At 36.0% G+C, this 15,765-nt stretch overlaps 1 protein-coding gene across 13 annotated transcripts in view; it reads right to left on the bottom strand.

Annotated features, from left to right (window-relative positions):
• The window catches only part of Ate1 (arginyltransferase 1), a 161,582-nt gene that overhangs the window by 65,696 nt on the left and 80,121 nt on the right, over positions 1–15,765 (bottom strand). For all 13 annotated transcript variants that reach the window (XM_004838795.4, XM_004838799.4, XM_004838798.3 and 10 more), the window contains one exon: positions 12,763–12,862. In XM_004838795.4, coding sequence (XP_004838852.1) covers positions 12,763–12,862 — 100 coding nt within the window. The remainder of the gene's footprint in view (positions 1–12,762; positions 12,863–15,765) is intronic.

Below are 15,765 nucleotides of genomic sequence, written 5' to 3'. Positions count from 1 at the left end.
CAATCACTAAATACAAAACCACACTTAACAGTGAAATTCAACTACCATACCTGATTATCTTCCTTTTGCCTTAATATTTAGCAAGATGTTTTACACAGAGCAGCCCCACCACAAACATTGTCTAATCATGTATACCTGCCTATAGGGTAGAGTTCAAGGGGAGCTATACATAAAGCATTTACAAATGAGAAGAACCCTCAGAAACGAAGTTTACCTCTAGGTCCAATATATAAGAGTGAGTGGATCGTGTGAAGTGGGAGAGAGACAGAGACTGGCTACCTGGGAGAAGCAGTGCATGAGCTTGGTCTGGAAGGGAGGTTCCAACTTGCACATGCAGGGATAAGTGAGGCATTTCAGAGGCAAGAAACAGCACAAAGCTCAGACAGACAGAGCTCAGACATTAATTCAAAAGTTCCAGAGATGAACTGAGAATCAGGCACTATCCCAAGCTTTCTATTTCACTGTGTGAGAAAAGAGGAAAAGGATGAGAAGAAATATGGTACATGATTAAATGTACCTTTATTCCCCAGTTAACATTTACCTTTAATACACCAAGCATTTTAGGACACTCCAGAATTAAAAGTTATATATACTTTATCATAAATGTAACAATTTATATGAATTTCAGTTCTTAAGCTTAATCTCCTCGTAATGTAACTGAAATTAAAATGTGAGTTAATGCAAGCCTTGGGCAAGTCAATCATCTTCAGCTTCAATGTTCTCATCTGTAATAAGAACAGATGACCCTTAAGGAACTGCTTTTGACTCTGATGTGGCATAACTGCACATGTGACAATTTTAAAAACAAGAATTTTTGATGAGTAACAGAATTCTTTTACCTCCTACTGCCTCTAGGAGGCATTAAAAATTGCTTGCTAAACTTATTCTGTAATTTTTTACTGACTGTATCTAATCTGTTGGACATCTGACATTTTAAAAAAACAGATGCTCAATCAAAAGAATCCAGTTTTTGTCCTGTGCTGTGGGTAACTGATGAGATCACTTGTACTCCTTTCAGAGCAGCAGTAGCAAAGTCACTACCATGTGTGCCCATACACATCCCCCTGGACTGAGACTGCAGTAAAATAACATTTACTAGTTCATTTGGTCAGGAAACTTGGAAAAGTTTGGAAGCTTGGGGGGTTTCAGTAGTGCATGGTTTTGCAAATGCAGCTTTGTTAACTCCAATTTTTTTCTTGGTATGCTTTTTTTTTTTTTGGTATGCTTTTATAACAGAAATACCAAGTACCTTCTTTTAAGCAAAGTCCTGCAGAATTCCATAGGTGCTGTTTGACCACACTGAAGCTGAAGCATTCAATATAAGAATGATTAATCACTGATGAATCAACCTTTTATTCCTTTTTTGCTGCCATTTCAGAACCTTTTCTGCTGTTTTCACCATCTGATGTCTGGTCATGTCATATACCAACGCAGACTGCCTGAAATCACTGTTTACTCTGGCCTACATTCAAATCTGGATTAAAAAAAACTCCATCCAAACACCTCTTTCAGATCACTGAATGGCCTTGCCGCAGTAGTCTGAGATAATATGGAGAAAGAATTTTTAAAGGCAAAATTTTTATGCCTAATAACACTTCTATATCCTCCAATTTTCATTTTCAAAAGCAATAAGACAGTTTTTAAATGTACTGGAACGAGTCACAAAAGAATATAAACTAAGCTTTACAATCCAAACAGGAAACATTTGGAAAGCATAGAAAAACTAGGTCTCAGCAAACTAAAAAAGTTCAAAGAAAAAAACACAAATAGCTGTTTTCTAGCATAAACAGAAAAGATTAAAAAATAAAATTTCGAAATGCAAAATTAACTATAAGATTTAAAAAACAATGCATCAAAGATGAAATGATAGGAAATAAAATTATGAGATTAATACCATGAAAATCACTATACATAGAATTAAAACCTGAACAAATACTAAAAGGAATTATTATTTATTTATTTATTTATTTTGTACCGGCGATCGAACTCAGGTCCTTGTGTTTGCAAGGCAAGTAGCAGAACCACTGAGCTAAATCCCCAGCCCAGGAATTATTTCTAATAAAGACTTATTACTTCCACAACAATGGAGGCTACAATAACATATAAAGATAAGAGATAAATGGATGAAGAAAATGTGATATACATATACAACAGAATATTATTCAGCCCTAAAAAGAAAGAAAATTCAGACACATGCTATAATATGGCTGAACTTTGAGAATATTATGTTAAATGAGTAAGCCAGTTACGAAAGGTCAAATACTGTATGTTTCCACTTATAAGATGTACTAAAATTACTCAAATTTTTAGAGGTTCTGGGGAGAGAGGAATGGGAAATTATTGCTTAATCAGTATAGAGCTTTGGTTTTGCAAGATGAGTTATGGAGATGGATGGTGGTAGCAGTTGCACAGCAATGTGAATGTACTTAGGCACTGAAATGTACACTTCCAAAGCAGTTAGACAAATATTTTGTGTATTTTGCCACATTTAAAGTATTTTTTAAAATAAAGTCAGGTGTAGTGGCACATGACTGTAATTTCAGAATCCTGAGAGACTGAGGCACAATGACGGTGTGGGTGGGAAGGGAGAAATTAAGTATTTTCTGAATCTGTCACTGCTAATGACTTGAGATGCCTGCATGGGCAGCAATTATGTATTAGTCAGCTTTTGGTTGCTGTACTCAAATACTTAAGAGTAATTTAAAGTATGAAATATTGTGACTCATGGTCTCAGAGGTTTCAGTCCATGGTCAGCTGGTTCCAAAGGAAAAAATATCATGATAGAAGGTGGTGGAAAAGCTGCTCACCTCATGGCACCTGGAAAGCAGAAAGCAGAAAGAGCCAGAGAAAGAAAGGATGGTACTAGGCACAGGATATACCCTTTGAAGGCATGCCCCTATTGGCCTATTTCCTCTAACCGGGCCACTTCTAAGAGCTCATTCACCTATAAATTCATCACTGGATTAATCTATTGATGAAGTTAACAGCCTCATGATCCAATCATTTCTCTAGACCCCCATCTCTGAATATTGCTACATTAGGGTTAAAGCCCCCAACACATGAATCTTTAGGGGATACTTCACATTTAAATTATAATGAACTACCTTGGAACTGTGTGAGAGAGGAGCAGATCAAGAGGATAAGCACCCTTGAAAACAGCAGCAAGGAAAGCACTATCCTTTCCTTCTTCAGCAGGAAGAACTCTTTTAAAGACAATCTCTTATACTGATGGGAATATTATGGCTTATATCTAGATATAAGCTACAAAGCCCCATTGAATCACAGGTGGGGAGTTTCAAAGGTAGCTAAGTTAGGATGTGTGAATGTGGAATATGGGAGGGGATTTGGAATTCCTACCCTGGGTATGGGTGGCACCTATCAACAGGCATGTAGCCTGAACGGAATATAAAGGAACAGAAAGAAGGTAGGCTAGCTGTTGCTGCTTGTTTTGGCTGCTCGCTGCCTTCCTGCCTGCCACATCATGAACTGTTTTTCCTCTGTGATGTCCCTCTGTTATGCTGCCCTTCCTTGAAGCCAACTGACTAGGGACTGAAACCTCTAAAAACAGTGAGTTGAAATAAACCTTTCCTCCTTTAACTTTGGGCAATGGGTATTTTGTTTCAGCAATTAGAAAAAAGACAGACATAGAGGAAGAAGGAAGGGATAAAAATGGAGGGGAAGTAAAAAGGACTAAGATGTGATACGTACATGTTATCAATTCCCATGATGAATGTATTCATTACATATCACAAACATGTACTAACAAAAAAAGAAATTTAAAAAAGTTTTAAAAATATTATCTCCACTCATTTCAGTCAGTTCCTGAGTCTCCAAATTGACAATTAATTATGCTAAAACATCATCAACTCCTATTCAAAGAGCCACAATTGTCGTAATAGTTAATGTGGGCAGGGAGAGTACAACACATCAAGATACACTGCTTTCACTAATGACTCTACCGTCTTGTATTGAAATTTTTTTTTCCACTACTAGTGACTGAACCCAAGGACTTCACACTTACCTACATTCCCATCCCTTTTTAAATTTTTTGAGACAGGGTCTCCCTAAACTGTTACATTGTCCAAGCTGGACTCAAACTTGTGATCCTCCTACCTTAACCTCCTAGAGTTCTGGCATTACAGGCATGTACTATCATGCCTGGCTCTCATTAAATTCTTTTGTGACTATGCTATGCTTTACAATTAAGGCTATGGTCACAGACGAGAATTACCTATACGATATTCATGTAAATTAAACTTTATTCAAAATCTACACACATACATGCTAAACAGTAAAACCAAAAGACTCAGTAACAAGATTTTAGTGAATAAGAATATAATGGCTATAAACTAGCAAGTCATAAGTACTTGGTAGAATTTCTGCAATACATGCAGTTAATAGAACTACAAAGATGATCACGTGGTAATCTCCAAGCATTCATTATTAGCAAGGCAAGCAAAATGTAAATTTGTCGACATGTTAAGATGCTTTGTAGGCTCAAGTCAGGGTTTTATATAAAATGCCTCATAAGACAATAAATTCTCCTAAGCCAAAAGAGTACATTTCTAGGTATGACTGCATGTGGAAATTAAGTAATTTTGCCAAAACTATGACCATGAGCTATCACAAACTGTTGAGGTCAGATCAGCTTCATTCAGAACATTAAGCACAAGATAACACCATACCTAAACTATGCATCTCAGTCATCCACTGCTGGGTAACAAACCACCCCAAAACTCAGTGGCTTAAAACAATAATTTATTATTCCTCATGTATTGGTTAAGTTTCTCTAGAAGAACAAAACTGATAGAAAAGTATGTGTATAATTATGCAAGGGAATTTACTAAATAGGCATAGAGGATTAAAGGAGAGTCCACAATGGCTATCTGTGCACTGGAGGGCCAAAGGATCCAGTAGCTGCTCAGCCCAAGAAGATGGGACCTACAGAACAAAAGAGATCAAGGATGTAGCATCAATCCAAAGCCAAAGGCCTGGAAGCTGACTGGAAAGTCACTGGTATGAGCCTGCATTAGAAGGCTAAAGAAACTGGAAACCAAGGTCCAGCAGCAATGGCAGCAAAACACACACCTGCTCAAGCAGACTGGAGCTCTTCAAAAATGTGTGCAGGGCTAGGGATTTAGCTCAGTGGTTCCACCGCCTGCCTTGCAAGCTCAAGGATCTGAGTTCAATCCCTGGTACCAAAAAAAAAAAATGTGTGCAGTGCAGGGCAACACCTGTAATCTCAACACTTTAGAGGCTAAGACAGGAGGATCACCCCAAGTTCAAGGCCAGTCTGGGATATATAGTTCAAAGCCAGGCATTTCTTAATACACTCAAGTTGACATATCATTATTAGTGGTCGCACTTCATGATTCTGTAAGTTTGCTAGAGCTTAGCTGGATAGTCTTCTGTTGGTCTCTCAGACTCAACCATGCTGCTGCATTCAGCTAGAAGGACGGCTGAGGCTAAAACATCCAACATGGCTTCAGGCCTCCTGGGGGTTGTCTTAGTTACTCTGTGGGACAAAATGCCCAATTCCCACAAGTTAAATGAGGAGAGATTTATTTTAGCTCTCAGTTTATAGAGGTTTCAGTCCATAGTCTGCTGGTTCCAAGGCAGGGTGGCATGAGAGGAGGATGGCAGAGGAGAAATAGTTCATGATGTGGCAGTCAGGAAGCAGTGAGACTTCCTTCATCTTTTCCCTTTTATTCCATTCAGGCCACAGGTCTCCCCTCTTCAGTAAGTCCATCATCCACATCCAGAACTATGCTAAAGCAATCAGTGGACTAATCCTGTATCACACACTCATAATCCATTCACTCCCAAAAGCCCCACCTATGAGCACATGAGGCTTTGGGGGAACATCTGGATATAAGCCATACCAGGTGGTTTCCTCCAACAGGGCATTTGAATCTTTTACATGATAACCATCTCAAAAGACAGAGTGAAAGATGCTACTCCTCTGATGGTCTAAGCCCAGAAATCCCAGTTACTTTCATGGTGCCCTTGAGTCACCATAGTTAGTAAGTGCCATCCACAGCAAGGAAGATGGACTCTAGCTATTACAGGTAAGAAGCAGTGATGGCACACACTTTGGGGAAACCCTATACCAAAGCATGGTCCTCTAATAATTTTAACTTATTACTTCTTAGAACATTACTTATATACTTTGTACATAAACTTGTTAATATTTATGTTTACAATGCTATCTACACTGTTAACAGCAAACAGCCCTATCATATTTCGTAACATAGTAACACCTTCCAGCAAGACCCATGATCAAATTCATAATTTTAGCATGGATTCATGAGAGCTTGATACTCAGGAATAGAGAACAGATAAAATGAGTTCTTTTGTGAATTTCAGACCTGTTGTCAAATACTAAATTTGTTTTACAACATGTTACAAGTATATTATATAATTAGAACTATAACTTAATATATTAAAGTCCGCACAAGAAAATCCAAATGAAATGATATAGTTTTAAGGGCAGTTTGTATCACCTGGTATTACTTTATGTACTGTAGTATAAATATGAAAATCCTTCCATAAATTTGTAAGCTCTAGTAGGGTAGTATCCATAGTAAGACACATAACTTCTGTCTAGCATGTATTGGGTGATTAACAGAATATAATATTTCTCAATATCAGATAGAAAATATTATTCCATATACATTTTACAATGGCAAAAATATGCCATTACTAATATTTTAAAGGAATATTCCAAGAAAAAAAATAATTTTAACTATTACTGTAGTTATATGCTGAATTTACTTCCATTCAGTTTTAAAATGAGAGATTTTACAATAGTGTGCAATCCATTTTCTGTGAGTTATATTTTGTTGGTTTCTAGTTTTAGTCCTATAACCTGCAATGAGAAATATTCATATGCTTGGACCAACACTTATCCTAAATTTTGGACAGCGCGTTTTTTGCTGAAAAGATCTATTTTAATAAGCAAATGTGCTATTCCTTTATAACTGATATTTATTACTTGCTGAAAATTCTTAACTGAAATGAAAATATCTTTACTCCTCAGTTACCTAAGATTACTTAAATTCAATCGCAATACAATGGAAACAATTTTCTTAAACTAACAATATTAAAATTAAAATGTTCTTAAGAACTCAAAAGTGTTCAAACACAAAGATGCCAAGAAAATGCTGACTTTATGAAATTAATTTAATACTCAAAAATTCTGTCACCTCACAAATATCTACAAAATTACTAATATACTATGAAATTTCTGAATTCTCTTCTCCCAAGTAGATAAAACATGAATATATTATTGTTTGAATGGTTAAATTCCAGTGAACCTTATTAGGTACTGTTTCAAAGAACCTAATAGTTGGATCTTTTAGCAAGTTAGCGGCACTACACGGAATCTCTAGTTCAAATTGCCAATTTGTGAACTTATTTTGCTTCTAAAACTTACTACTTCTTGGAACATCACTCATATATTTTGTATATAAACTTGTTAATATTTATTATTTTTTCACTGCTATTTAGCAGACACCACCCCCCCACACACACACACACACGCTCCATAACACAGCAACAGCCTCCAGCAAGACTCACAGATCAGACCTGGACTGCTCCCTGCTGAGCCTTGCTGTGAGCCCATCCTGCTTCTTCACACATTAGTTGGCATTGTCAGCACCACCAAACCAAGGTCTCCTGCCCTCATTTCCCACTTGACATTGGTGGCCTCCTTGAATCAGTAACATTTTTATGCTAACTGTTCAGCTTTAATTCTTGTAGAAGAACTGTAATACTTACCCCCAATTTCCTGCTTTATCAAATAAATTTCCCCAGAATTCATGATTTGAAAAAAATACTAGAAAGAATTTCAGCAAGAAATTTTCACATGGAAACACTAGTTTTCATGTTAGTTTTAATCTATTAAGAGATCAATCCATTTTTTAAGTAATTTGTACCAATCCATACCATACAAGTTATTAATATCAGGAAATATATACAATCAAAGTCATCTTTTATAATGACACTGTTGCTCTAAGCTCTTCTAGAAACATGGCAACTTGCTATTTTAAGGTCAGTTATAAAATGGCAATAATTTATCAAACTGTAAGTTATGCAAATTACCTATCTTACCCCTAAGTAACAGAAATCATCATCTTGGCTTCTAATGCAAACATTTGGGACAAGGGGACACAGTATACTACCACACCCCTGCCTCCATCTCCTCCAACTCAATGGCTCAATTTGTGGGATAAGTAGGAATATTACATTTGTGCTAGCACAAAAACATACTCTGATACAAATGACCTTGAATTGAGTATTAATTAAACTGCCATCAATGATGAAAAACATCCCATAGTCCCAAGACAAATGTGCCAACCTCTCATTTCAGTGGAGCAAAATAGTCATTTTATTCAGTCAACAAACAGCTCACCTGTAAGAGATCCTTTCTGTCCTGAATAGATAAGGCAGAGCTGAACAAAGGTTGTATTATTGAAAGGTTCACATTTGTAGCACCTCCTCTAACACAGCTTTGCTCATTTCCCACTGAGCAAAAAACAACTGTCCTCAATTCTGGGAATTTTCACAGAGTGCTGGTATTCACTAGCACCACCTTCCCCTTTTCTCCAGCATCTAAATTAAAAAGTCTGGCTAATGATACAGCCCATTTGGAAGTTTGGGTATTTATCAGTAAGCAATCAGAGCCTTGATGGGTCCTAACAAAAGATGGGTAATGACTTCATAAATGCTACCCAACTTGGTAGACTCCGTAATTCAAATGGAGATATTAACATAATAAATTTAATTTCTATTTTACAGTTGCAAAGACTGAGACTAGCTATAGGTAAGCAACTTCTCCAAACCGTTACACAGTTCTGTGCTTCCACCTCCCTGTACTATCAGAGTATTTATCTATACTCTGAAATACCCAATTCCAGAGCTTACAACATTGTTAAAACTGTGTGTCTATTACTAAGATATTTGCAAAGTGGAAGCTTTCCAATTACCACTCAATAAATATTTGTTAAACAAATGAGTTTCTCACCATCCCACATATTTCTTCACCCTCAGCATTAGTATTGCTATTCATTAATTCAACAAATATTTATTAAGTATTGAATATCTACAATGTAGCAGGCACACTGTAAGCTACCTGGGATAAATGACAAAAGATAAACATCATCAGATATCATGTGGAATGTACAAACAAAGAGACTTGAATTTGGGGAAGAAATGTAGAATGTTGTGGAATTATGTGGGTGGTCAAATCTAATCTTAGAGCCTAGAACAGATATGGTTGAGAAATGATGGATGAAGAATTTGCAAGTACAGGGGATGGGCAAAGAGGCAGGAAAAAAAGAGAAAAAAGAGTAGGTAAAGATTTGAGGAAGACAACCAAAAGATGAAAAGCAAGGAGTTTCCTCAATAATAAAAATATATACACTGGACCAGGGATTTAGTTCAGTGGTGCCACTGCCTGCCTCACAAGTGCAAGGTCCCAAGTTCAATCCCCGGTACCAAAAAACCCCCAAAGAACCACATATATGTGTGTGTGTGTGTGTGTGTGTGTGTGTGTGTGTATATATATATACATATATATATATATGTATATATATATATGTATGTATATATAATAAATTTAATCCCTTCTGAATTTAATAAACAGAAAATAGCAAACTTTACAATGGGAAATAATCATCTTTCATGTTCCTCATTGGGGTCCCAAATATAAAAAAATAATTTGGTACAGTGATTCTTAGGTCTGACTTACATCAGAATCCTCCATGCATTTACAAAAAGAAAAGATAAAGACTGATGCTTGTTACTGATCCCAGACCAATGAATTAAGATCTCTGAGAGTAAGACCCAAGTATTAGAACTTTAAATGTTTTCCAGAACCATGTAAAGTACCCTGCAGGCAAAACTGAAGACTATGAGACTCAACAGCTAAGCAGTGCTACACTATCTGTTTCCACAATCTTTCTTTGAAATGACTCCCAAACTTCCATTGGCTGGTTGTCATATTGTCATTTGAATCTTTGCCTAAAAATTAAACCTCAATCCTGACCACATAATCTAAAGTAGCCACACTCAGTTAATGTCTATCAGATGCCACAGTACCTTTCTCTATCAGAAATTTGTCTTATTTATTTACTATTAGGTTCTGCAGTGGGACTAAAGTTCCATGAGACCAGGGATCTGCTTACACTGTTCACTGTTGTTACGTCCAGTAAGACCTCAATAAATATTTCAATGGTGAGGGAAAGAAGGAAAGCCAGAAGGCAGGTAGTCTACCTCTCATATAAATGGAATTTTAAAAATTAGTATCTGGAAGCTATAATTCTGATGGATTTAGGTTGTATATGATTAAGCCAGATCAAACAGCAGGAAAAGCACTTTTTAAATCCTTAACTTAAAACAGTATAGGGACTGACAATTTCCAAATAAATCTTTTCCTAGGAGAACTAAAGAACATAAAATATTTAGTCTGGACTACAGTCAATAAAGGTGTGAGCTCGAAGTCTTCATGAAAAAGAAAAAGCTGATGAAACTAGATCTATCTCCATTGACAGAAAATTAGAAATAAGTTAAAATATAGAGCAATTTAGAATTTAGCTCAGGCATATGAAAAAGCTTGCAAGACAAATGTTCTGACACTAAACATTAAACATCTAATTCTGTGACATTACAGAGTTAAAAATGAAATCCTTGTCAAGTCCTGAACTATGGTATAATAACACTTCTGTTTAGAATGGTCATGTACAAAGGAAGGTTAATATACAGCATAGCCAGAGCTTTCTTTGAGTCTTGTAACTGTGTCAAAATAGCTGGAACATTTGAGTTTTCTACTTTGAACTAATTTAGAACTAAATACTATACCAGTAAAATGAGCTAGGAGAAGACACAGTAATATTTTAGGGCAAACAGAAATATTATCATACTTTTTCCTCTGGAAAGAACATATGTTTAGGTCAATCAAGTAAATTTATAATTCAGACACAAAGGTAATTTTGAAGACAATCAAATATAGAAGTTATCTATCTATTCTCTACGTGTAAGAGAGATCAAACAAATAAGAGATCAAAAGAGACTCTCCAAAGGCCAGAAGGATACTTGGATCAGACTACCTAGACTGTCAATGTAAAACCAGCAAGGTACAGGACTGTGTTTTTACTCTGCTCTCATAGCCAGTCCTACTTTTAGAATATGTACTTTCTGTCATAGAACCATCCGCCACTCAGTATTTCACCTCAAAGGTTTTCTTGGGGTGTTTTTTTTGGTATCGGGGATTGAACTCGGGTCCTTGTGCTTTCGAGACAGGCAGCATAACCACTGAGCTAAATCCCCAGCCTTCATCTCAAAATTTTAAAACCAGGATCATTCCCACAACTAGTTAATCACAAAGTTCTATGGATTATTCCTTTTAGGACAAGGGAGGGGGGAGGGGTGTGGATTTAAAAGATTTAAGGGATTTATCAACCAAATACAATCTATATGCCTTATTTGAGTCCTAAGTCAAGCAAACTGACAGTGAAAAAAGCTAAGAAACAATTAGAGAAATATAAACACTGACTGGATACCAGATATTTGGAAACACTGTTAGTATATATTAGGTATGACAATGAAAATGTGGTTATGTTCTCAAAGTACTCTTATCTTTTAAAAATATACACTAGGGCCGGGGATTTAGCTCAGTGACACCGCACCTGCCTTGAAAGCACAAGGTCCTGAGTTCGATCCCTGGTACCAAAAACAAAATAAAACTAAAAATATACACTAAAATATTTTTAAATGAAGGATATCTTAGATCTGCTCCAGAATCATTCAAAAGGGGGTAGAGGAAGGAACAAGGCAAAGAAATAGATGAAGTAAGATGTGTAATGATTGCTGATGTTTGATAATGGGTACACAGGGACTCAAGCACACTTTTTAATTTTATCTTGTTTTAAAATTCTTGTTTAGTTAGAAATCATGTTTATACATAAGAACAGATTTATATATTTTATTTATACTGCTCTTTGCTCTGAAAACCATCGACTTCTCCATTGCCAGAGTTCTTTAGGCTAGATTTCAAGGTACTTCCTAGTCCATTGATCATTTTTTTTCCTATGAATACATTATAGGCGCTGTCATCTCTAACTCCTTATACATTCCTTCTCCTTGAAATGTGCTTCTCCATTATACCTACTCTTTTCTTAAGGTTCTCCTTTTTTCTTCCCCATCTTATGGATTAAAACCCAATGTCCTTCTAGGTCACTTACCAACCACTGTATGACCTGGTTGCACATAAGATGTCCCCAGATTCACCTAGATCACAATTCTTAAGTGGAAAACTCAAGCTTACATCTTTTTGAATCATCAGAGCTGCAAGTGCTATGCTCATGCCTATATCTTTGAGTCTTCAGCTCTTAAAGCCCTCTGTGATGGTGGGGAATCACAGTGAGTGGAGGGAACAGTCTGCTCCTCTCTACAGCTCTACACTCCACTAATCCTTAGGAAACATCAAAGAGTTTCACTAAAGAAAGTCATACAATCTTTTTTAAAAGGGAAATTCTGAAATATACTTAAATCTCAAAATAACATGATGGATTACAAAATAAGACCAGCACAGGTTGTGGTTCTCATTACAGAAAGCTTACTTTTTGAGACAGCCAACAGATTTCCTTATTAATCTATTCATCCCTTTTTCAAAGCACCAAATCCTATGCCCTGAGATAAAAAATTTATTAAAGTTCCATTTTTCTATAAAGAAAACGACAAATGTATGAAAATCAACTTTACCTTATATTTCATCTTGGGACATGAATGAATGTAGAAACCCATATAATAATAGCTGAGCTGAGATGTTTTCTCATGAAGTTGTCTAGTAAAAGCAATTTCTCTGCCAAAAGGAGATGAAGGTACAGTTAATTTTGGTTCCAGCTTTCAAAACATTATATGACAAATATTTGATAAAACCCGCCCTTAACTATCCAAAAAAAAATCAAAATCTTGAAATAAAAACATTTTCAAAACACTGCAAGATGATTCTTACTAAAGAGATACCCCCAAACCCTCTAAGTTATTTTGACGATCTGCTAGGCAAAGTAGCTGATCTAAAATTCAAATAGCACAAGATTAAAGACATCTACAACTCTAGAATCCTCAAAGAATCTGGGCTTACCAGATTAAGAACAGAGAAGCAAATTTTAGAAAACTCAAAAACCAAGACATTTCAAGAAAAGTATTATTATGACCATTTACATACAAATACTTTCACTTGATATGACACATTGATTCTTATATCTAGGTGCAAATTTAATATACATTTTTGCTAAAATGAAAGGGAAAATACTGGTACCTCACCACGTTTTCTCTATCTCTTGGCAGAGGTGAGGGCTGCTTGGACAACGAAGCTGTCAGTACACTTACTGTATGCCCATGTGTGAAGTGTAATTTGTATCCAGACAAATTTTGGACACAATTCCATCCCAATTGCCCACCTGAACAACTGGTTGTACGTGAAGGATTTAACTTGAGTACATTTCTAAAACACAAAGTTGCTCTTAAGTTTGTGCATTTCTTGAAGGCTTTCTTTCTTGCTTTTACAGCAATGGATACTTAAAATGCAGGAGAAATGTATTATTTAATTGAAGATTTTGTGCTTTTTTCAGGTTCAAATTTAAATCTTTGAAGGAATGTTACTCCAAAAATGTTTTAAATGAATTTTAAAGACTGAATTTCGAATGCACATACTTCTAAATCCAAGCAGATTAAACATTAGCCTACACAGAATACATTTTACTATTCCTAGAACTAATCCACTTTCAAGGTTCAAAGTGAGGAAAGAATGGACAGATACAAACAAATGTAGAACCACCCTCCCTCAGAAGGCCAGCTGAGCCACCACTGTACTTCTTTACTTAGTCCTGCCCAGCTAATTTCATCCCATCACCACTTCCTCCAAACCTATCAGTCCTTCTTAACTGTCCCTTTCCTCTCACCCCCATAAACAAGCCACCAGAAAGTCATCTGGGCTCTATCTCTAAAATATACCCTGCATCTGGCCACTTAGTCATCACCTCCACCTCAAATATTCTGGTCTAACCCAACATTTTTGGCTCCACTGGAAGACTATAGTAGCCTCAACAAATGCTGGTAAGGTTGTCGAGAAAAAGGAACTCTTCTATATTGCTGGTGGGAATGTAAACTAGTATAACCACTATGGAAAGCAGTAGGCAGACTTTTCAAAATATTAAAAATAGAAATTCCATTTGACCCAGCTATATCTCTTCTGAACATCTTCCTAAAAGAGCTAACATCAACATATTATTACAGTGATACATGAATATCCATATTTATAACAGCACAACTCACAATAGCTAAATCATGGAAGCAAGCCTATGTGCCTAGCAACAGATGAATGGAAAAGTTGTGATATACATATTACTCAACCATAAAGAGGAATAAATCAGAGTCATTTGTAAAAGTGTTAAGGCATGTTAAGAATCAGGTAGACTATAGAGATGGGAAAGGGGTCTGGGGAAGGAGGAAAAGAGGAGGTCTGGAAAGGTCAGGGGAAGTAAAGATAAACAAGATGTGATATGTACATACATCAATAACCCAAATTGAATATAATCACAATGTATCACAAACATATACAATAAAACATTTAAAAAAAAAATCTTGCGCCTACCACCACTGCTGATATTTATCTACGTATGCATGCATTACTAGAGATTGAAGCTAGGGCCTTCACACTGAGCTACACCTCAAGTTCTTATTTATTTATTTTAAATTTTATTTTAAGACAAGGTCTTGCTAAGTGGCTAAATTGGCAGGCTGGGCTCAAAATTTACAGTCCTCCTACCTCAGCCTCCCAGAGTGCTAAGAGTACAGCTGCAGAACATAAGGCCCAGCTGGCTGATTTTGTTTTCCTCAGAGTATCTAAAATTGAGTAGTCTGTTTTCTAATTTATTGTTTGCTTTGATAAATTGGAAGTCCTTGCCTATCTTATTCACTTCTATGAATGATGCAAGGAAAAAGATTATATGCAAATAAACACACTTAAAAAGTAATTACATTTCTAAAATTCATCTTCCTAAACATACGTAAGTAAATACCATGAGCACTGATTTCTAAACACTTAAAATATGTGACTCCATTATACAAAGTCTAAAAATACAAAATTTGATATTGATTGTAGGATTGAGAAACAAAAGGAAAACTACATAAACAGGTTCTCCTGAAATACATTAAAATCAATAAAATTGTCAACTTGTAACCTCCTCTGCCCAGTTTTGCTTCAAAATGTCAATCTCTCTTGGCTGCCTTCCCTCCTCTATAAACCCAAGGACTCTTCTTTCAAGAGCACTAAAAGGAAGTGAAAGCCTGCAGCACAGTGTCACTCTCTGCACCCTGGCAAAACCTACGCTCTCAGGTTCTGCTGCTTCCTCATAATTCTCCAGCTCTAAGCTTTGCAAAAGCTATATGATGACATAAACAGAACTTTAATTTTTCTGGGAATTGGTTATTTACTATCTCAAATGCAGCAGGAATCTAAACCATCTCTCAGTTTATTGAACCATAAATATTTCATACATAGGTAAGGATTTATTATGTAAGATTAAATACTATTCTTAATATCATTTGCTAGGTCCAGAAAAATCTACAAATACACATTGTAAAGTGACACATAAAAACTAAAAGAAAAAAGCAATAATTTGAAAGTATCAAATGATTCTGACATAAAAAAATGCATTTTCTGAAATAAATATAAACTTCTAAAGAGAATAAATGTAAACT

This window comes from Heterocephalus glaber, unplaced genomic scaffold, assembly GCF_053883595.1.
Source record: "Heterocephalus glaber isolate CG9 unplaced genomic scaffold, H.glaber_assembly_v1.0 deba00001497, whole genome shotgun sequence".
NCBI lineage: Eukaryota > Metazoa > Chordata > Mammalia > Rodentia > Bathyergidae > Heterocephalus > Heterocephalus glaber.
Note: the sequence above shows the minus strand (reverse complement) of the source record. Positions and strands in the feature narration are given on the sequence as shown.